The sequence below is a fragment of the Aythya fuligula genome, chromosome 14 (assembly GCF_009819795.1).
Source record: "Aythya fuligula isolate bAytFul2 chromosome 14, bAytFul2.pri, whole genome shotgun sequence".
NCBI lineage: Eukaryota > Metazoa > Chordata > Aves > Anseriformes > Anatidae > Aythya > Aythya fuligula.
The window spans coordinates 19,758,494-19,781,549 of record NC_045572.1 but is presented as its reverse complement, the minus strand read 5'-3'; the positions used below and the strand labels follow the sequence as shown (position 1 = coordinate 19,781,549).

General features: G+C 44.9%; 2 protein-coding genes across 3 annotated transcripts in view; both read right to left on the bottom strand.

Moving 5' to 3' along the window:
• The window catches only part of KDM3B (lysine demethylase 3B), a 53,175-nt gene extending 47,835 nt beyond the window's left edge, over positions 1-5,340 (bottom strand). The window contains exon 1 of the mRNA XM_032196780.1: positions 5,170-5,340. Within this exon, the coding sequence (XP_032052671.1) occupies positions 5,170-5,340 (171 nt within the window). The remainder of the gene's footprint in view (positions 1-5,169) is intronic.
• A 5,650-nt stretch (positions 5,341-10,990) lies between these two features.
• Positions 10,991-19,839, bottom strand: LOC116494706 (C-terminal-binding protein 2). Of its 2 annotated transcripts, none has more exons than XM_032196739.1 (9): positions 19,705-19,839; positions 18,983-19,137; positions 18,747-18,891; positions 16,275-16,481; positions 15,425-15,639; positions 14,521-14,651; positions 14,261-14,388; positions 13,551-13,671; positions 10,991-12,558 (listed from the first exon to the last, which is right to left on the bottom strand). In XM_032196739.1, exons 1-9 carry the CDS (start codon positions 19,751-19,753, stop codon positions 12,387-12,389), a joined length of 1,323 nt encoding a protein of 440 aa, XP_032052630.1. In that variant the 5' UTR covers positions 19,754-19,839; the 3' UTR covers positions 10,991-12,386. The 2 variants fall into 2 exon arrangements, with proteins under 2 accessions (XP_032052630.1, XP_032052631.1); XM_032196740.1 differs by lacking the exon at positions 19,705-19,839 and adding an exon at positions 19,416-19,434.
• Positions 19,840-23,056: the final 3,217 nt, after the last annotated feature.

Genomic DNA, 23,056 nt, shown 5'->3' with positions numbered 1-23,056 from the left:
GAGGGCCTCATCTGCTTGTTCTACCTGGTCAGGTGGCCTGGAGCAGACCCCCAATATATTGTCATCACCTAACCCTGTCCTCCCTTTAATCCTAACCCACATACATTCAAAACCTGAAGGAAAAGAAAACTGTACAAGGAAACTTTCCCATCTTTCTGTTCCTTTTGCGAAACATCTTAATCTAGTGTAGGCAAGACACAAAAAAGAGACTCCTGGCAGCAAGTATTGACAACACATAGCAGTCGCTACCAAGCAGCACTACCTTGCAAAAGCATCGTCAGTTAGTTAATCAATGACAACAAGAGGTAAGTAGTAACACTTTTTCCAACTACAAGTAAGTACAACAAAAACGGTTTCAAAAGAAAACATACTTGCAAACTACAGAAGAAAGTAATCCTGCCACTGACAGGAAAGTCCAATGCCTTAACTAGACAGGGCGTCTAATCAAAAGGAAGTAGCACAAGCTATTAGGTGTAGACAACGATGGTTTGAAAGTAAAAGCATGAAGCATCGTGCAACTGAAGTCATAAGCACAACGACCTTGAAACAATAACCATGCGGAGTAAAAACAGAATTTTGTTTGGATTCTTTAATCAACAGTTGAAAGTGGAAGCAGTAAGCATCAAGTGTAGTGAGTACTCTGGCACTATCAAGAGAAGTTACTGTACAACCAAGCACAGCTTATGACCGTTTTAAAAGACTATACAAGGGCCAAACAGAGAAGGATACACAAACTTACACTGCACTTACTAAATCTTATTGGAAAAACATTTATCCAAATGTTTCCATAAGAACATGACATGGCTGCACATACATGCTGGGCTGGGGTAGTTAACTTTCTTCACGGTAGCTGGTATGGTGCTGCATTTTGGATTTTGAATACCACTGACAAGAACACCAATGTGTTAGTTGTTGCAGAGCAGTGCTTAGACAGAGCCAAGGACTTTTCAGCTTCTCGTGCTGCCCTGACAGTGAGGAGGCTGGGGGTGTACAAGAGGCTGGGAAGAGACAGCCAGGACAGCTGAGACCCAGACTGACCAAAGGGATATCCCATACCATGTGGCACTGTGCACAGCAATAAAAGCTGGGTGGAAAACATAGGAGAATGGAGGATATTTATTGTTACGGCATTCGTCTTCTCAAGCAACCAGTACACATGATGAAGTCATGCCTTCCTGGAAGTAGTGGCTAAACACTGGCCTGCCACTGGGAAGCAGTGAATTAATTCCTTATTTTGCTTTACTTGTACATGCAGCTTTGCTCTAGCAGTTACACCATCTTTATTTCAACCCACAAGTTCTTCCAATTTTACCTTTCCTATTCTCTTCCCTATCCAACTGGTGGGGAATAATTGACTTGTACAAGTTACAACTGCAGAGGCATTCCACCCCCCTTGTTATATCTCTGCTCCTTGCATTTCACTGTAAATGAGTAGTTACAGAATCCCTCGTGACACTTGATTCTTGAGAAAAGCAGTCAGTGGAGACAAAAAAGACGCTGTTCATCAGATGAATGCAGATTTTCCTGTGCTGATGTCTATCTTTCACATCTTGGAAGACAGAAAGGCCATCAGAAGAAAATGTGGCATAAAAAGCATTCATAATACTTTGTACTTAGGCCACCAAGAAAGTATCAAAGAGTGAGTGGAAAAAATGTACATCTGCTGCTTTGCAGTCAGCTCTCCTTCAAAGAACAGTATTTCACTTGCAAAGCAAGTAAAAATGTATTAAAAAAAAATAAAAATCAACATCCTGTCTACAACTCTCTTCCATTGAGAAGCATTACAGATATGCCCTACCTACTGGCCTGAACAACCTCCATCCAGCCCAGTATTCTGCTTTCAACTGCAGCAATACGAGACAGTGAATGAGACAAAGACAGGAACACCTTCCATGGTCTATTGCCCCTATATATCCATCTGACATGCAAACTCACACAAGTAACTTGCTGACAGAACAATCACTGCAGGACAGAAAGTGACAGTGACTAGCGTGCATAGAAAGCAATCGATACCATAGAATCCCAGCTTGTTGTGAACCTTCCTGCCACTTGCATGGTGTCCCAGCTTCAACTCCCCACACGCAAACTCTTCTCTCCAGATCTATTGCAACCTGAATGCCTTTACAAGCTCCCTACTCAGTCCCAATCAGGTAACATGAAAATTCTGCAGCAGACGTGTACCCGCAGACACCCTACCCCATACGGGCAGCATATGTATTTTTTAGCCACATTCTTCCCTACTGCCAAGATGACTTTCAAGTAGCATCCCGAAACTGCTTGAGGGCACACAGATCTAAATCCAGTCCTGTAGAGTTGCAGCATTTTTCATCTACAATCTGGAGGATGCATAAAGTGACCTAGAGAAATTAGTTGAAATAGCCTGATATCTATGGTTAACTCAAATATTTCTGATACTTGCGAAGTAAATTGAGCTTATTCTGCAATTCAGGTAATTCCTAAATGTCAGCTTTATTCCATGAAATTGCTTATGAAGAAGACACCACAAAAAACATGTAGTAATCTAAAGTAATACTGCTTTTCCAATATTAAAAGACTATTTTAGCAGCTTTCTGAAACACTTTAAATGTTATACTTTTTGCCTGTTCTCCGGTTTCCTGCCTTGGAAATGCATAGATATAAAACTGTTTTATATTTCTTAAAAGCCAACAAGAGACTATGGGTTACTAAGAGAAACCACCTTTACAGGACACTGCAAGAAAACACAGACTTAAATAACTCAGAGCAGAATACATTTTATTCTTGCTTTCTTCAGACCTCATCCACATTATTACTTAATCTTAGAACAGTAATTCCTGAAGCATGGTCGACTGCCCAGTACCAAATCCTCACTTCTGGCTGAGTGAATTATAAAAAAAGACAACTTTTCTGATAGTATATCTTAATTGAATAGTTCAGTTGAAAGGGACTTTCACAGATGATCTAATCCAACTGCTCGACCACTTCAGAGCTAACCAAAGTTAAAGCATGTTACTGAGGGCATTATCCAAACACCTCCCGAATGCTGACAGGCAAGAGGCCATCAGGTACCTCTCTAGGAAGCCTGTTCCAGTGTTTGACCACCCTTATAGTAAAGAAATTCTTTCTAATGTCCAGTCTGAACCTCCTCTGGTGCATCTCTGTGCCATTCCAATGCATGTGCTGTCACTGGTGACAAGGGAGAAGAGACTGGCACCTCCCTCTGCACTTCACCTCCCCAGGAAGTTGTAGAGAACAGGGAGGTTGCTTCTTGGCTTCTTGTTCCAGACTGGACAACCCAGGTATCCTCAACCTCTCCTCACAGGACATGCCCCCCAGCTCTTGTACCAATTATTGTCAAAGTGGTGTTCATTTTGTATGGAAGGTTCCATGACAACACTAAATATTCCACATTACAGAACTATGAAAGATCCACCTAAAGTATTTTACTCAGTTCACGTTTAAGAGTTCTTTCACAGCTTTGGAGAATACAGTGTTTAGAGACAGCTGCATCACTGAAACGGTGCTAACTGAAAAATTACTGATGAGAGGAACTAGGTTAGGAACAGTAGTACTAAAAGTTATAAGTTTACACAAACACACACAAGAAGAAAGCAAACTACTTCCTATGCGATCAAGCACAGTTGTTGATCTTTTCCTTTGTCAAAACAGTCTAACAAATGTCACATGGTTGAACAGCAATGACTAACCAGGAAACAAGTGAATACCTTTTGTTGGGCAGAGATCCATCAAAAAAAAAAAAAAAAACAAAAAAACAACCCACAACCAAACCAACCAGTCAAACAAACAAAAAAAAACCCACACACTCCACTAGTCCTTCCACCAAAACAGTAGTAAGATCAGGAATAGCAAAAATTTATTACATCATAGTCATATTTGAGTCAGATGGGACCATAATGCAAATGTACCAATACATGCCAAATGCAGTCTTCTACAAGAGTAGCTCTTCAGATCAGGTCATAGCCCCAGTATGTTTCCACACTTCAGACGGAGTCTCCCACACCTCTCCTAATTTACTTTTGAAGATCCCCTCTTCTAAACTTTTTTTTTTTCCTCCTTTCTCCTCCTCAGACAAATAAGGCATCTGCTAGAGTGCATCACCATAATTCTCAGCCACAGCTGGGGAGTGCCAGGCCAGACCACCAGGAATTTCAAGGCTAAAACCAGCATGCTCCTTCTTACTCAACGCTTCAGTTGTCTGTTCTAACCTGATCTCTGCTAAAAAGGCACGGTCTTCCCCAGTTTTATTCTTACATGAACTAAGGCACCTTTAGATAAAAGAGGGAAAAAGATGCTTGTCCTAAAACCAGAGCTAAGAAAGCAACATCATTTTAAGAAGGCAAGAAAACTTCTCAGTGTTGGAATTTTGCAAAGAAATCCAAAGAACTTGTTGCGACGACAACAAAATTAAACTAATCACAAAGACAGCTGACAAGACTCTTCACGAACACAACTGCATTTCCGTACTATGGGTCATTTTAAAAGCCAAAGTTCTCAGACACCTCCAGAGCACGTCTTCAGTCCCAATGAATACTTGGAGAACTGGCACACACAAAGAGAAACAGCATAGACGTCTTTTGAGAACTCTTTTGCAAGTCTTCACCTGAGTTTTAAAGCGCCTACTAGAAAAAAGCCAAATGAAACCACGAAAAGCGTTGAAACGCTACACGCAGCACAAATCGCTTCTGTTGGAAACAGAAACGAAGACGACCGAGCCGCTGAGCCCAGCTCGGAGCGGCGTCTCTAGACACGGGGCACCACCGCCGCTGCCCGGGAACCCCCGCGACCCCTCGGCGGCCTCCCAGAGCACCGCGGCCAGAAGCCGGGCGCACACACGCCGGCGGCACGCCGCAGCAGCGCGCACCCCCCGGCTGCGGCCGCCCCCCGCCCCGCAGCCCCGGCGGCGCGCTCGCCGCAGGCCGGCCCCGCCGCTGCCCGGCCCGCGCGGCCCTGCGGGGAGCGGCGGGCGGCGGCCTCCGGGGCGGCGCGCGCGGGGAGGCCAGCGCGGCGCCGCCGCGACCCCCCGGGGAGGCCGCGCCCCGGCGCCTCGCCCGCCCCGCAGCGCTGCCCGGCGGCGGCCCGCACCCGCGGCCCGCGCGCGGCCGGCCCGGCCCGCCAGCGCCCCCCGCCCGCGGTCCCCCGCCACCCCCGCGCCCGCCGCCGGGGCCTCACCGCCAGGTCCTGGGGCACGGCCCCGCTCATGGCTCGCACCGTGCCGCTCCGCCAGGCCCGGGAGGGCAGCGCAGGCCCGGGCTCCGGCCCCGCCGCCTCGCCCTCGCCCGGCCCCGCCGCCAGCAGCAGCAGGAGCCGCTTCCCCACGGGGGAGGCCGCCACGTCCGCCATCCCCGCCGGGCAGGAGCCGCCGCCGCGAGCCCACCGGTCGCCGCCGCCCCGAGACACCGAGCGAGCGCCTGCCCCGCGCTGGGCCTCCGAGCGCCGCCCGCCCCGCTCCCGGCATGCACCCGGCGCAGGCCGCCCTCCCCCCTCCTTCCTCTGCCCCACAGTGCCCCGCGCCGCCCCGCCTGGCTCCGGCGCCGCTGCCGGGAGGGCCGGGGTGGGCCGGGGCTCGCGGTCGGGAGCGGCGGCGGCTCGGGAGTCGTTACCTGAAGCACGCGTAAAAGGCAGCGCGACGACAGCCGTGGCTGCGGGGGCCGAGCGGCGGTTTCGAACGCGCCAGGGGGGCGTGGGCTGGCCGCGGAGTGATGGCGGCGGCGCTAGCCCGGGCCCCTCGCCGCGGGGTGCGGCGGGCCTCGAACGGCGCTCGGCAGGCGGCGAGGGACGCTGCGGGCCGAGGCGGTGCGGGGGTGCTGCTGGCAGCATTAGCCGATACGTTCGAGCAGTCCTCGCGTAGAATGGTGCGGAGCCCCAGCCGCTCTCCTTTCGAACGTCCTCAGCCGCGGCATCCGTAGTCCTGCACCGGCAGAGGTGGGCAGCTCTTCGGTGTTCTGCTCGCGCACCCAGCAGCACTTACAGACTGCAACGAGGAGTAGGCGCTTTGCTCAGTATCAGAACAATGATATTGAAGAAATATATGTATTTTTTGTCTTTACTGTTTCCTCACTCTGGGAGAGTGACGGTTAACTTGGCTCTGCATCGTCAGGAAAGGCAAGTTGTTTGCTTTTACCTCCGTGTATTCCAAATAACTGTGTCAGGCTGTTTTCAGAAGACGACTGTTTTATCTTTGTTAGTTTCTGGTTACAGAGATACAGTTTACTGGGACATGGGTAAGACGCTGAGTTCAAGTTTGTATTATGTGCCTGTCCTCAGAAGTCTACTTATTCATTTCATCCCATTATCTGTACTTTCTATTATTTTAGTCATCATGCGGGATGCAGATAAAATACGGGTCAGGGTCCAAGACACATTATTAAATCTAGAGAAGCTGAGAAGACTGTTTTTTTGGAAGCTGTATCTGCCTGTAGGAATTTCTGAGATAACTCATAAAATACATACCTATTCACCATGGCTGAGTGCCAGGTCCTGGACTTTGGCCACAACAACCCCCTGTAGCATTACAGGCTTGGGGCAGAGTGGCTTGAAAGATATGCAGAGGAAAAGGATCTAGGGGTGCAGATTGATGCTTTGCCTGAACATGAGCCAGCAGTGTGCCCAGGTGGCCAAGAAGGCCAATGGCATCCTGGCTTGTGTCGGGAATAGCACAGCCAGCGGGGAGGTGATTGTCCCCCTGTACTCTGCTCTGGTGAGGCTGTACATTGAGTGCCGTGTTGAGTTTTGGGCCCCTCACTACAAGAAGGACATCGAGGCCCTGGAACATGTTCCAAGAAGGGCTCTGAAGCTGGTGAAGGACCTGGAACACAAATCCTGTGAGGAGCGAGCGGCTGGAGGTTGTTTAGTCTGAGGAAGAGGAGGCTCAGGGCAGACCTCATTGCTCTCCACAACCTGAAAGGAAGGTGTGGGGAGCTGGGGGTTGACCTTTTCTCACAGATAACCAGCAACAGAACTAGAGGGAATGGCCTCAAGTTGCACCAGGGGTGCAGTTTAGGTTGGAAATTAGGAGACATTTCTTCTCAGAGAGAAGTCATTGGAACGGGCTGCCCAGAGAGGTGGTGGCATCACCATCACCATCCCTGGGGGTGTTTAAGGAAAGGTTAGATGTAGTGCTTCAGGACATGGTTTAGTGTGTGACATTGCTAGTGGGGCAATGGACCAGATGATCTTGAAGGTCTTTTCCAACCTTAATGATTCTATAATTCTGTTCAACCTAATAACTTGCCCCCCATCAAAAAACAAAAAACAACAAGCTTCCATTAAAGAATACCTGTGCCTGTAGTAAAAGAATTTCAAGTTAATCTTACTGTGTGTTCTTCATAATTCTATAAAAGTATACATCACCAGATTGCTAATACACCAAAAAGCAGCAAGAAGTTGGACAAGCCTTTATATTTTTTCCTTTAAAAGTATTTCTTGAACTCTAAGGCAGTTGTTTTAAAAATAGATTCAAAGGAATCCTGTGGCAGATGGAATCCAACATGAAGTTTTCATGAGGTCTGTTTAAATGGCCTGCTTTTACTTCATTTCAGAATTCCTTCCTTCAGTAATGAAGGCAAAAAAAACCCTAAACCTTAATGTGTGTATGTACATGTTATTTTTTTAACCTTTATTTTCTTTCATAATAGCCTAAAGTAATACTGCTTGATAGAAGGAATCAAATAGAGAAGAGGAACACCATACGGAACACTAGACAAGTTATAAAAAGCAGTTAGGTAACTGTGAGTCTGGATTACATAATTCAGATTAGGAATTTCAAAATAGTCTCACCTAACCAAAGTAAAAATTTAAGCATGACTGCATAAATGCTTAGCCAAGGAAGAATACTCAGTGTAAGTACGTGTTAAATCCAGTTGAAAAAGGCATCTCTATTGGCTTAATATACCACGCTGGAAAAATTCAAGCTAACCATCAACAAGTGTACCTTTTTTGAGGGTGAAAAATGACTACATGCATTCTCAACAGCTTTACAACTACCTTGTTAATTATGTTTCCACCCTCGGATATCTAGTAATGTTATTTTTGCTTCGGTAAGTACATTTTTCTTCAGTTGTCTTTGAAGTATTAAACTCTACAAAATAACTCAAAAATGCACAAGCAACATATTGGGTCTACTTTGTTGACATCAGCCAGATTAATCCCATCTCTTTAAGAAGTTCATTCTTAGTAACCAACTAAAATTTGCACTCATTTGCATAGGATGTTTGTAGTTAACAACTGCAAAACAGATTCTCCACCCTATGCTGCTTATGTGTTTTACTTGAATACTCTTCATGAGAATGCTTGATACTGAATGACAGGACAGGTCATCTAGTCTGAGGGATACACCCCTGGGCTCAGTGTTGAAGTGTAACAGTTAACATCAACTCTTAAGAGTCCCAGCATTTCAGTGCTTTGTCTTTTGTTAATGTTCTAAGGCCAGTAATCATGCAAACACAAACATTACAGGCATCAGGACTCCACACTATGCTCCAAGCAAAGGAATGGTTTTCCAGACTTTCACTGATAATTGATACAGGGATTATAGGCCATCAAATTTCAGTTAAATTTAAATTCTCAACTATAGAAATACCTAGTCATTTTTCTGTTGCTAATTCTGTGGCACTGACTTTATAGTAGAAAATTGTTTCACTGGTTGTATCGTGTACTAACTTCAGAGGTAAAAGGGTAGAACTAGCTACTGCTGTTAACATGTACATACAAGCTACAGACTTGGAAGCCTACAAAACCAGTTACCACAATTTCAACTTAAGAGAATTCACTTAAGTAAACACTGGGCTACATTCAAAGTTATCCCTTAACCACCAAATATCTGCTGCTTCAGTCTGTTACCTCCAGTCTTTGTTGGTGATCCACTGTCCAGAATCCAAAGGAAATTAGTCGCTAGTGTGGCTGATGTAGGAAGTGACTGTGTGCAAGATCCAGCCCATTTATTGTGAGGAAAGTGTGACTGATGCAGACACACCTGTAGTTTCATTCGTTTTTTTTTCACCCCCTCCCCTTCAATATATGCTGCATTTCAGGCCACCCCTTCCACAGACAGCAGCCATGTTCTTTGGAGAACTTTATTAAAATATATCCAAGAAGTAATCGAACATTTTCTAACGAGTTAGGAGAGAACTGAAGTAAGAATAACATCTGTACAGAGGACAGTGCTATCAGTTTTTGTTTACATGCTTTATTTCAACATTTCACAGTTTAGTTATTGTCTACAAAAATATATTTCTGAAACTCTGAGTCCTCTATAAAAAAGCTGGTCAGCAGCAGTGACCCTGACAAACAGAATGTACCTTGGAACAGTATGAGCACCTCCTGTAAGCAGGTTAGTGCAGCTAGGGCACTCCTGCCTCACCCTGGGAAACTTCTATTCTTTGGGATTAAAGCTCTGCACTAGTCCTGAAGGAAGGCATTTTAAGAGGGGAAAAAATAAGAAAATCAAATCCTTCCACTTCTATATACTGTGCTAAGATTGGGAGGAGGAGCTGCAAATCAGTGTATCACATAGGAGAGGGTGCTATCAAAAGGGATTGGCACTCACAGGATGGAGAAGACCACAGTGTACTTCAGTATTAGTAATTTTTTCTCTGAGCCGTCTGTTCAGAACAGCCTTGGTCTGGTGATGATAGGTTCAGTCTATAAAGCAGGGGTACAAATGGCATATACGCATAGTAATTCTACAGGCACTGAGACCCTTCTGTGAGATCATAGTCAAGGTTCTGTTCAGTTTTATCTCATCATTTTCTGCTGAGGCTTTCATCAAGGGGAAAGTTGTCTTATATCCCATCCCAAGTCTACATGGTGTTGAATAGACTGTCACTATCATCAGTGCTGTATGGGTACAGTCCTCAGTACCTATAATGAAGTATTTCTTATGCATCAGTTTTTTTACTCCTATTCTTACTAGTCGCCAAATATAAGAATTGAGAAACTCTCATGTCTTTCCACTCTTCCTCTGCTCAGAGCTGCTTGACTGATCTTCAGAGACCACTGCAGTTACAAAAAAAAAAAAAAAAAAAAAACTGCTGCCTTTTAAAAATGTACCTTGCATTGTGCTTTAGAAGAGATAAGATGAACATACTCCGATCCCCTGCATTCACAAAGCTCGTAACTAGAAACCCCTTAACACAAAGTAATCTGCAGACCTGAACCTCTAAGCAGGACAGGACTTTTCAGCAGAAAATAAGGAAACGGTAGTTATGGACAGACTGCTTCCCTAATGCAGTAACAGACAGAAGGATCAACTCTCAGTCCTGATTGAAACTTCTCTTCACCTGCCCGTCAGAATAACAGTTTTCTGAGCTAGTAGCTTGTAAAATTTAGGTTTTCTAGAAATTAAGAAAACAGAAAAGGGCTGCTGGTTATTTTTAGGTACAGCTCCAACTGAAATGCTTCTGAACTCTAAGCTTTTCCTCAAAAAAACTCCTGTAACTTGTGCCTACCACCAGTCCCAGTCTGACCTGAGCAGCCAAGGAGGTATATGAATTTTAAGTAGAGTATCATCCATGAAGAATGGAAGTCAAGAATCTTCATTAACATAAATATCTTATCAAAAAAGACACTCAGCAGTAGAGAACTAGAATTTCACTAATGCTAAAGTGTAAAATCTATAAGAAAACACCTGAAGTTTACTTCTTGCCTCATTTTCTTTCTTGAATTGCCAAGAGTTTTTTTCTGTTGTTTGTGTGTTTTTGGAGGTTGGGGTCAGAGTGCAGGCACACATGTGGAGAGGAATATATCACTTCACCGTATCACTAGTTAGCAATTACACAAATGCAGTACTGGAGAGTAACTTAAAACCTGGAAAAAGCCTGAAACCTTTGCGACTCTGAAAGCTTTGTTCAGCTTCTCAAATTGTAAACAGCCTAAGCAAATAATTTCATCCACTCCTCAAGGTGTTTTTGCAGTCTGTTCCCACTATTCAGCTCCCAGTCACAGACACACAAAAGAGGGAGGAATCAAGGGAGACAGACAAAACCACACCATATATGCCTCCTGTATAGCACCTACTTTAATGTACCCACACAACAGAAATAAGTCATCACGGATTGTTACATCTTGTGCATGGAAAGGCTGTAACTGAAGTGTAACAAGATGAAATTTAAAGGAAAATCTCCTGTGGAACCCATTTTGCTGAAGACTCCTCTCCCCTCAAAGAATTGATTCATTCTCAATCATTTGGGACAGAGAAATTGGAAAAGACTTCAAAGACTTCAGAGTAACAATCCTGCCTTGGCTTCAGGTGATAAGCTAATTGTATTCTCTTTCTCCTTTAGTATCACAAGGCTAAAAAGCTCCATTTTACTCTACCCACTATTGAAGATGCAGTATATGCTAGCAGAGCTACAGCAACTAGAGTAATTTGGTCAAGCCTTAAAAGCTGTGTTCTCCATGAGCAGAGACAAGGGTCACCAGCACTGGTATGTTACTTCTAGTTGATGCAGTTATGCCTACAAAATTCTGTAGCACAAAGTTTAGAATTATAACATACCCTGTGAATAAACAGCGCCATTAGACTGAGGTACGTGTGTGCGAGGAACCAGCAATTGCAGCTGCAAATTATTGCTACTTGCTGTCTCCCAGTGCAAGTTTTTCCTATTTCTGCATTCTCTTGCCTTCTCTGAGGTATGCAAACTCCACAGTGAATTATTCTGAAGCCTCACAAACAGCGGCCACCAGAACACAGTTTGTGACTTTTTAATCCATTCCAAATGTTTTACAAGACTGACTTTGAATCTGCCACTTTTACTTTTACACCTACTACTGCATAGAGAAAACTTATGGTCAAGAACAAGCAGTGCCTGCGCTGTTCTCACAGAAAACCTTGATTAAAACAAGCAAGGTAATGCACAGAGCTGAGGCTGCATTCTACCAACAGCGTAATACAGACAAGAGTCACTTCTCCGATTTCCATATCTTTTTCTGGTATTTCCCATGCCTATTCTTTGAGAGGATCAGCCAAATGGAACATAAGCTGCTACAAGTCATAACTGAAAAATGTGCGCTGGTCTGGTATTAGGGGCACTGAAGGCCTTTCCTGATCAGGCAGCTCTACCTCTCCCATTTTCAAGTGCACTACAGACAGTTCCCTGTCACAGACGATCAAGGCAGACATATAGGAAAAATCACTGGTTAAACCAAGTATTTCCAAGGGGAGGCAAGGTCACTGCTGCCCTGCCCCAGAGAAGGAGAAAGATTCACTGAGAGATAATAACTAAAAGGGTTATAAAATAAAGGCAAGAGCTAAAGTTTGCCAGTAATGAAATGCATCCTCCTGTCCTATATGAACAGGAAACAGTCTCTGTATGGTGTTAAAGAAGGTCCTAGGAGGAGATATCCTCCTATTTTTTTCAGCTGACAGAGGAAAGGAGAGAGAGATGCTGCTACTGGTCAGCAGGAATCTCTCTGTCTGCATCCAGTTTACTCGTCTCTCCTGGGGAAGGGGTACGTGGTGCAGAGAGGGAAACAGAAGGGATCCCATGAGCTACAATCCCTTCCACTACTGGTGGTTCTGGTAGCCCGGGGGTGGCTACTCCCACTACTCCTGGAGGAAACCTGAAACCAACAGAAACATGAATTACATGCTTGGTCCAACAGTTTTGCAAGGGAAAGGGAGCTGTGCCCTTAGGCACCTGCTGAATACAAATCCCTTTTTCTAGCAGAATTGCTCCAAGGTATAGAATATAGGAAAAGTCTCCAGAGCCGAAGAGTTGCAGTTACATCCTATTACCAAATGACACCTGTTCTCAGACAGACAGAGACAGTTTCAGGTCACGTGCTAAGCATTTGGAAGGCAAGTACAAACTTTGTTTGTATATCCTGTGGGAAACAGCATGAGGCACAGTATGGAGATATCCTGAAGAGCTGGAAATTCCCCCCCCATCAGCAAGAAGAGTACAAGCTACCAGCTATGCTTCACTGGGATCCAAGATAGAAAAGTAAGACTGTTTTCTTAGTTTAGCTAGGAAATAAGATAAAAAAAAAAAAATAGTAGAGACATACTTACGAATTGTTAAGAAACCATTTACTTCCATACTGCCTCCCCATGCCTTCTCAATAAATATATCTGAACCTATCCACAATCATTCTGCAAGCCTGTAACAGCCTGAAATACACCCTTATTTAGGCCACTGCCCAAATCTACCAGACAATGTCTTTTTGAGAGTCCTCATCTGAGCTACTGATAAGAACTGTGCTTTGTTTATACAGACATAGTGATATGTGCACCTTCTAAATGTTAAGATCTAGTTGTCTTTTCAGGCACCCAGCAGGCTTTCTTATATCAAAAGATTTCTTGGGCAGGTCTTGCAAGGATTTGGAAAAAATAACCAGTATTCAGTTTGAACAAAACATAACCAGGCAAATGCTAAATCCTAGTATGGTTTCAGTAGTGCTGCAGTTAACTTTCTGGAAATTGCTCATTTACAGAGTATATAGGAACAGAAACACATCTGCTTGCAGGTACAAGTAGTTCTCAAACCCAAAGAGGAACGTTGGCCTATTTCAGCAGGAAAATCTGCTTGGAAGCAATAACCTATATATCTCACCTGTATGCTGCAGCTCCATTGAGTTCTGGGTGGACACTTGCAGGATCAATACTGGACCACTGTGCTGCTAACAGCAAATACTCCTTATTAACACAGTTCCTCAGAGCATCAGGTATGTGACCTGCAGGAGCACCAAGAATGACAGAAAACAGAACAGAACAGAAAAACGAGACAAATAGAAGGTGCTCATCCCTAGCAGTATTTACAAATGAAAGTAAAAAGGAAACATTCGGTATTCTAATTTCACAGGATAACACTGGACAGGGGTGACTCCTCTGAACAACTGGTCTCTGAAGAACACACGAAACGGATCCTTCCTTCCCACTTTTGTGATCTTGGGGAAATCACTGGCCATGTAAACTGCAATCACCAGGGCTCACCTTTCCCAGGAGACAACATGTGCTACTCCAGAAAGAGGTGTACAGAGTAACTGTCAAAAGCAATTACTGCAAAGGATTTAGAAGATGTAGTTTCAGTGAAACTCAGCAAGAATTTCAATGCCTTCCCAAGGAGGGAAAGTGCCATTCCAGCATTAGTTACTACATTCTCAAAAGGCACGGGGACAATTACCAACTTACACTGCAGTTCCAGAAACCAGTTACTGAGTCTAAGAACAATCAGCAGTTCCAAATCCGTAATCCTTGCAGTGAACTAACAAAAGAATCCTAATCCAGCAGCAGCTGCAGATCAAACACAGTCTTCCTCATTACCTGTAATAGCTCTGCGGATCTCTTTAGCTGCATCTTCTCTGGACTCAATGGAAGCTTGCTCGCTGTACCAGGCAGTGTGTGGGGTGCAGATCACATTGGGTGCATCTTTTAAGGGCCCCTGAGCAAAGCTGTGGGGGGAAAAAAAAAATTATCTCCAGAAATGATAACTCCATTTGTCCTCTCAGGTATCAGCATAACATAAACATGAAAGAATCATCTAGTGCTTGAGTAACATAACAGGCATGCAGGTGTAGTGATACCTGAAAGGCTCAGATTCATGTACATCCAATGCTGTTCCTCTGATTCTCCCCTCTTTCAAGGCTTGAGCTAAGGCTTTCTCATCAACCAGCCCTCCCCGGGCTGTGTTCACTAAGAAGCAGCCTTGGCGCATCTGAAAGAAGAAAAATATTAAGTGGGTTGATAAAGACTTCCCAGGGGAACAAAGTGAATCTTGGGAACTCTACTGAAAATGAACAGGAGCCTGCAGTGATTAGATGAGGCCCGGACGAACTAGGAGTGCTCTCACTGCAAAGCTAACCACAGGGGAAATGCCTGCAAGCAATGCTTGAGAAATTTGCTTTAAAAATGAACAAAGAAAACCACAATACAACAAGGGCAAAACTGGAACTCTCAAATTTTGCACTCCATATTCATCCTACTAATTTAAAGAAGAGGACATGAATCAAGTATGCAGCTATACAAAACTGGACTATGATGTCCAGATGTCTCTCATGAAAGCACTGAAAAGCATTCAGACTAGTGGAGTAGAGCCCGAGACTGGCTTTGCAGTGGGCTTGGGCAGAAAGACTTTGACAGAGCTGTGTAAAGAAGCTTACATAGTTCCATCCACACCAGATCTGACTCTAACCAGTACAACCAGTTATGCATTTTAAAGGTAATTTTAAATTATTTAATAACATAAAACATTCTTAATAAGTGAAATTACTTGGTAAAAAGAGCCAATCATATTTTTCTCTTAACAAGAAATTCTATAAGCACAAAGCACAGGCACCCAGATCCACATGCTCCCAGCCTCCGAAGGCAGCAGGAGGCACACAGCAGAGGCAGCAGGATTCACACGCTCTCAGCCTCTGTGAAAGCAGCAGTTTCTGTTTGCATTCATTTCCACAGTGCTCTGTGGGGGAAATCAAGCTCCTGCTGCACCTGTTTAATAGTGAAGTCATTGATGAGGTGATGGTTATGTTCATTCAGGCTGCAGTGCAATGTGATGCAATCGCTGTGCATTAGTAGATCCTGCAGGGTTCCTACTCGTTGTAAACCCAAGGATCGCTCCACTCCATCCGGCAGATAGGGATCATAGAAAATCACGTTGAAGCCAAAGGACTTGGCTCGCAGAGCCACTGCCTGTCCAACTCGGCCTTCACAAAAGAAAACCCACAATCATCAAGGAAAGGTAAAACAAACTTTTAAAACAAGATACTGGGGTAGACTGGGAGCCTACACTGGAGTTTACTGCCAGGCCCAAGGTACTGCAGCCCTGGACATTCCTAGGATTGCCACAGCAATCCAAAGGAGGCTGGCTATTTATTCAGTGCTGATCTCATTTGACTAATTCTAGTCATTCCCTGTGCAATAGACGGAGCTTACCCTAAAATAAGCTGTTTTTCAAATCAAATCTGTACCCTGTTTCAGAGGCAGCAATAGTCTGATCACAAGAACTTGGAGAAGGAATTGGTAGCTTTCAGGCAGTTTTGTTACTGATACAGAGGCTAGCACGCAGGGAAGCAGTCACTGAGAACAGCTGTCTGAATGTTCCAATTCATCCAACCATCTGAGTAAGAAAAAAATCCCCAATCCCATGGTATATACTCAACTCTTGAAGATGTTCAGCTGCACTGAACAGGACACTAGCATTTCTTAACAGTCAGTGTGTTTCATAATGAACAGCTGTAAAATTCTTTTTTTTTTTTTTTTTCTCTCTCCAGTCTGTGACTCTTAGGTTCCCAAAAACATTCACAGTATGCTTTTCAGTCTAACGATTCCCATCACTTACCTAGTCCAATGATGCCCAAAGTCTCCCCACGGATACGCACAGCACCTCCAGCCACCTCTCGAATCTGCTCCACACTTGAAGCTCGGTTCCCCTCCCGCATAGCCTGATGTAGCCAAGTAACACGGCGATAGAGGTTCAAGATGTGGCAGAGGGTAGAATCAGCAGTCTCCTCTACAGAGGAGGAAGGGATGTTGCAAACTGCAATACCTACAAAACCACAGAGTTCATACGAGATTTTTAGCATCACAACACTAAACCAAAATTATGCTCTTTAGGCATAAATGCTGAAACGTAATTCAGTGCTCCAGAACTACTGCTAAGAAACACAGGATTCATTTCAGAAGCTGATTCTACTATCAGTCAGGTTTTTAACCCCAAGGAAATTTCATTCCTTCCTTATACATATCCATTTGATTGACATCCTCACCAGAAAAAAAAATAGCTGAAATGCGAAAACTGGATCACACAAGTGACAAAAGAAACCTACTGTTTTAGGAGGTCTGCACTGAAGAAGATGCACTCATTCCAGAGATACTCCTGACAGATTAACTGACAGATTGTAGAAGAATTAAGAAGACAGATGGTTGTGCTCTTTCATGCTTCACAGTCCAGATGCTCACTCAACTAACAGCTTCCCCAGGAGCAACACTAAGTAACTACCTCATTAAATGCAGAGAGAAACCACAAGAGTTTGAAGTTACATTTAAAAATAACAACATATAACACTCCCACTCTAGAATAATATACAGCCACAAGAGACCATAAAACCAAAGCTAGAACTATCAGGTACATCACTAATGCCAGCAGAGTAAAGGTGTTGGAAGCACAAATTACTGCCAGAAAAAAGAAAAGATGCCAGAGCACTGCAGCAATATGTGGTCATTCCTGAGCTGTCTATCCAAAATAAAAACAAAACTACAAAACAAAACAAACAACAACAACAACAAAAAGGGGAAGAGGAGAAGCAGGCAGCATATCACTTCCCTGCTGCTATCCTCCATTCAACAATTTACTGCTCCTAAACAGGGGTAAGCACCACTTCAGAAGAGATTTTTTTCATTTTATTTTTAGCAGCCAAGAAATAAAAATAACTAGATAAAAAAAGGGACTCTGAAATGTAATGCTTGTCAAACCAAGCAAAATTTTCCTCCTCAAATTCCATCATCTATCTAAAAACTAGAAATAAAATATAGGTAATGATTGAGGACACAAGATTCAGCAGTACATCACTCTTTGTAAACCTATTACATAGGAGACATTGAACTAAATTCAGATCACACTTTCCTCCTAAGTGAACTACATGAACAGCCCTGCACAATCCCAGATATCCAATACCTTTTCTCTATCGAATCATTTACAACTGTGTCATAATGCCACACAGATGATTTGGAGAAGATGAAAAGGGAAAATGGGAAAACCTAACTTCTTATCATCTCACTAGTTAACATCTCATTCAACTTCAGACAAACCGGATACATTCATCTCTTTCGTAAGTAGGCACAAATTTGTGTTTACGTGCAATATGATGCTTAAGTGTAAGAAAACACAATGACATGAGCCTTTTGCACCAATTTGGGGATTCAGAACATACAAGGAACAGTACCGTACTTTGGAATGAATTAAAGGGTCTGACTAAAAGCACAGAAATAATTGTTAATTGTTCAGCCAGAAAGCGTAACGGCTGAATAAGAGCCAAATACCTTGCCAGGAATTCTTGGGAATCTAGACAAACATGCATTCTTCATTTGTTTGCAGTTCATCTGTTCTTACGGATCTTGAAATTGTATTGCCTATTACAATTTTATATATAAATACTTGCACTTGGTTTAAGCTTAATCTGATTTGTATTAAGTCAGGTTTCAAATAACTGTCACAACCTTAAAAAAAAAGGCATGGGGTTCTTAGCTGATCCACCTCCTTAAGGAGACTAGAGTCTAAAAGCCTCACTACCATATGTTTAATAATGAATAGCAGCTTTGTGTCACCTGATCCAGAGACCCTTCACATGCCTAAACTTCTGCTGGGATCTACAGGGATCCATAAGATATTGAAGCAGTACCCATATATAAAAAACAAACAGAAAAAAAATCACTAATCAAGCATTTGCAGTGAGTTTACCCCTTGTACGCTGCTTTCAGATGTCAGTTTGCTCAGTTGTTTCCCCACAAACAACCCAATACTGCCTCACCAAAGAGAGGTTATCTAGACATCATATATAGCTTTCTGAACCTTAGACAATTGCAAAGGGTCTGGTATCTATAGCAGAGTAATTTGAGAACTGAGATTCTTCCTTTCAGGCCACCTACCAGCTCAGATATTTCTCTGCTTCCTGATGATGCCTCCTACTAAGCAATTCAAAATCTTTTCACATAAAGATTTTTAAAGCACATAGTTATATACAGAAAAACACATGCAGTGCTCTACTTCTCATTCAGTTCTGATCACATCAGAACCCTAATGGTATCACCATACCTAATTCTGCAGCAGATTTGATGTCAACATTGTCATAGCCACTGCCAATACGCACAATGACCCTGAGGGCTTTGAATTTCTCCAGATCCTGACGAGACAGCGTAATGGTGTGATACATCAGAGCTCCTACTGCCTCATTCAGTACCTACAACAAAAAGCAGTCCAAATCAATCTCTACCTTGATACACAAAGAGACAGAGCTCAATGTCCAAATGCTCGTATATTTTCTTCCCCACCTTTTCATGGATTTCCTGAGTTGACTGAGCATCGCAAAATGCCACTGTAGCAACATCCTTCAGGATGGGCATCTCCACAGTGCAATCTCTTCCATCCAGGAGCGCAACCAGTGGCCGTGCTGGCATCGGGCCATTCACAAGAGGAGGCCGTATGCCTATTAAGAAAGTCAGCAGAAGCGATTGTATGAAATACAGCATGTATGAAATGGAGCCCTCATCTGCTAGTCCAATAAATCACTAGTTCTTCTGGAACTCTACAGTATTAACGAAGGGATTACTTAAAGCAAAAGAAATAAACAGGAAACCAACGAGGAAGTGAACCTGGGGGGTGGGGGGGAAGCTCTCTGTCATTACTAGACATTAAAGAAGAAAAAAAAAAAAGCCTGATAGAGAATAAGGTAACAGAGGAGACCTCACAAGCACGTATGCTTACTCTAGACTCCCAAAACCAAGAATGCAGTCCGTTCGGGCCTACTGCCTCCTCGCGCCGCCCGTTCCCAGGCCCCAGCTCCGCTTCCTTTCGAGGCGTGCAGAGGAACCCGCGCACTGGCGGCGCCCCCGCGGTCCGCCCCCGCGAGGCGCTGCCTCCGCCTCAGCGGCGCGGAGCGCGCGGCTCCCGGCAGGGAGCGCCGCAGCCGGGCCTGGGGCCCCGCCGCACGAGGCCGCGCTGCCGCCGGGGGCCGGGGCCGGGGCCGGGGCCGGGGCCGCCCGCCCCGCCTCACCTTCGCAGATCCGGTCCAGCCGCTGCCGCTTCACTTTGTGCCGGTCCATGAGCCGGGCCGGGTCGCGCCGCTCAGCGCCGCGGAGGAACGGTGGAGGAACGCGGCGCTGCTCGCCGCCGGCTCCCGCGGCAAAGCGGAAGGGCCGGGCCGCGGCCCCGCGGCCCCGCAGCCGTGGAGGCCTCGCAGCCGCAGCGCCGCTCGCTTCCGCTTCCGGCTGCCGCCGCCGCGGCCCCGCGCCCCGCCGCGGGCCGCCCCACAACCCTCCGCGGCGCAGCAGCGAGCGAGGGCCCCAGGCCAGCGGCCAGGGAGCGCGCAGCAGGGCCCAGCGCGCCGCCCGCCCCGCCCCGCCCCGCCCCGCCCCGCCCCGCCCCGCCGGGCTCTCGGCCCGCGCTGACGGGGCCGCCTCGCTCGCTGGGGAGTCGGTGTCGCAGAACCGGCGCGTGGGGTCCTTCGGGCAGGCAGCTCCTCGGTACTGGACCGAGGGGCTCGTGTAGTACCCGCGAGGAAACGGCCGAAAGGAGGGCGGTGCGCGTGAAGGGCTTGTAGACGTAGCGAGCTGTTCGCAAACAGCTGTCACCAGAAGGGGCGATGAGCAAGGCGAGAGTGATTTCAATCAATCGCAAGCTACCTGCTTGACTACACCTTTACAGGTCTTTTGGGAGGGGGGTGGGAAAAACTGCTCTGGGCACGAATGCTAAGCCACGCAAAACTCTAAGGAGGAAGGAGTCTCACAACAAGTGCTGTCCTAAGCTGGTACTACGCTTTCCTCAGGTATATGCGCTGCCAATAGTGACAAAAACACCAAGATCTCCACTTCATCACACCGGAGACATGAGTGGTGGTCTTTCTTCCTGCCTATCATTTGTGAGATTGGGTGTTTTTCTTGCTATATGCAAACATGCTGCCCTATTACTTCTCTGCCTTCCTCACTAATATGCTTCGCTGTTTTATTGAAGAGTTTAGTAAGGCCTGGTGCTCTGTGTCATGCCTTCTCTCTCTGCTGTTATAAGACCTTGGCTAAAGTCATGGGTGCACTTGTGTTAAATCTAGTGAGGTGGCCCCTTCACAGATGGTTTCTGCTGTGCATCCGGAGCTTTCCATCTTGGCCATGTCCCACCTACTCTTCTGACTGTTAAAACTCCATGAAACTGTCTATTGTGTATTTTACAGGTGCCTGCTCTGCTCTCTGGGCAATTTCAAAGCCTGATTGACAAGTTCTACATCCTTGACTGCCACTATCTCTGTGAGTATAAGGGGATACAGCAAGATGAGGGAGCTGGGTAAGTTGTGGTGGTTGAGGGGCTGGCTGAGGAGGCAAAAGGGGTGTGGATGAAGACACTTAAAGATGAAGCAAAATTATGGGAGGTAGAGCGACTGGGGTATTAGATGATTTTTTAAGAGCAGGCTGTTGAATAAGGCAGTGCTTCTGGCTGTCTTCCCCAGAGAAATACCATCAGAATACTCTGGCATAGTATAGCTTTCTAGCCAGTTTCTCTGTGTTACAGAATGGTATAAAAAGGTGGCAAACATGGACTGCAAATTTCACAGAGTATTCTACAGTGTCTAGCAGTTTGTGGCATCTGTGTATATAATAGTCCTTGGTAGGACTTTCTCCCATAAATGTTTCCATCTTATTTTTTTTCAAATTTATGTGATTTTCTCACTTTCATACTTCCCCATAACAGAGTTCTGAAGCTTTTCCTTATCCTATGTGATCTGAACCTCACACTGTTTTTTCTTTTGGTTTCTACAGTGTCTATACAGAGACGGTCGTTTTCCATTTCAAGGCACTCAGGGGTCTATAGACCTATGTCAGATCCTCCTTAGTCATTTCTTCATGACTGAAGAACCTCTGTGTATTCACCTCTTCCATGCTGGGAAACCATTTTGTACTTTGATCATCCCTGCCTTGTACCTCTTCCATCTCTGTAACATTCTTTTTAGTTAGAGGACCTAGAAGGTCTTAATACAGTTCCATTATGAACTTCTCTGTTTTGTTGTTTGTTCTTAATATTTGATTAGGTTTTAGTTTGGGTTTTGCCATTACTGAGTTCATGAGAACAGATATAATAGGCAGTTCTGTGAAACTCTGATTACCTTCCTCCCAAATAGTCTGTGTGATCACTGTTCATGTAAAGTTAGCATCACTTTCTCCCCATCTCCCTGTACAAACTAACATAGATAAAGGTACTCATGGAGTGCTGGACTCCTAGTTGTTTCAGCCACTAGACTATGGTCCCTGTCTCCCCTGTAAGTGCTGGCATGGAATCAAGAATGATTCTGGCCACACTGAGAACATACTGGCTTCCATGATACACTGTCTAGTTTTGTCTGCCCAGCATCCCACAGTAATAACCACTTGACATAATGCATTTTCCTTCCATTCACCAGGAACTTTGTGAATCCCAGAGCTATTGTCCAATGCAACATCAGGACTTCAAAGCAGAGTTGCTGAAATTCTACACCACAAGCAAGTCATAGACTTTGTAGTGAAGGAAGCGGGACCAGATCACTCACCTCATGAAACTGTGAGCACCAAAGCAATAGCTGGAGTGGAAGCTGCCTAAGAGAGTTCTGCCTTCCAGAGCAAAGTTTTCTTCCCTGAAGACAACTAGACTGTGATGGTGAAAGAAAGAGAACCTTCCTTGTTCTACTGACAGGGCTAGGACAAATTAGGAAGTCTGTTTAAAAAATCTCAGTGCTGCCTCTGTGGGACACTGGCTGAGCATAAAGTCTCAAATGAAATGGTACCATAGCTGCTTAGGGAAAAGAACAGGCTTTGTTCAATAAATACTAAGCCAGCTTTCAGGTTGTCTTGTCTAAAGCCTGCAAGGTAGTGTATGTCATCAGCTGAGCTCAGCTCTCCTGCTTCAGACAGCACTCCCCATGTTTCTTTTTAATACTAAACACTGCTGTGGATTTTTTTGTTAGTTTTCACTTCTCACTGGTAAAATAAGGAACTGGAGCAGACTGAAGTGTATGATAACTGAACCTTCTTTCCTGTGGCAATTAAAAAAGCTAGGCATGCAGGTGCTAATGGATATCTAAAATGATTTCTCAGCCCATCAGTAGCCAGGATCAGGTATGCCCAGCAAATAAGTCCCCAACAACTGCTTCTATAAGGATCAACAGTGAGAACTGGAAAAATATTAATTTCTCTATCATGTCTGTTAAGCCCTTATTGACATGGTTTTCCCAACCTGTGGCTATTAAACCACAGAGACATTTTTTTTGGAGTACTGGCTCAGTGTAATTGGATTGTTGGCATCTCGGTTTAGATTCTTTGTGGTGGGGATGACAAGTCTGAAACTGTTATCTTTATGTATATTTAAATAGCACTAGCCAGCAGATC

Excerpts from the sequence above, each read along its gene's own strand:
- LOC116494706 (XM_032196739.1), bottom strand. The coding sequence starts at position 19,753 with ATGGACCGGCACAAAGTGAAGCGGCAGCGGCTGGACCGGATCTGCGAA. Across the intron at positions 16,482-18,746 it reads CAAATCTGCTGCAGAATTAG|GTATTGCAGTTTGCAACATC; the intron begins GTATGGTGATAC and ends GTGGTTTTGTAG. Across the intron at positions 13,672-14,260 it reads GATCCGCAGAGCTATTACAG|GTCACATACCTGATGCTCTG; the intron begins GTAATGAGGAAG and ends GTGCTCCTGCAG.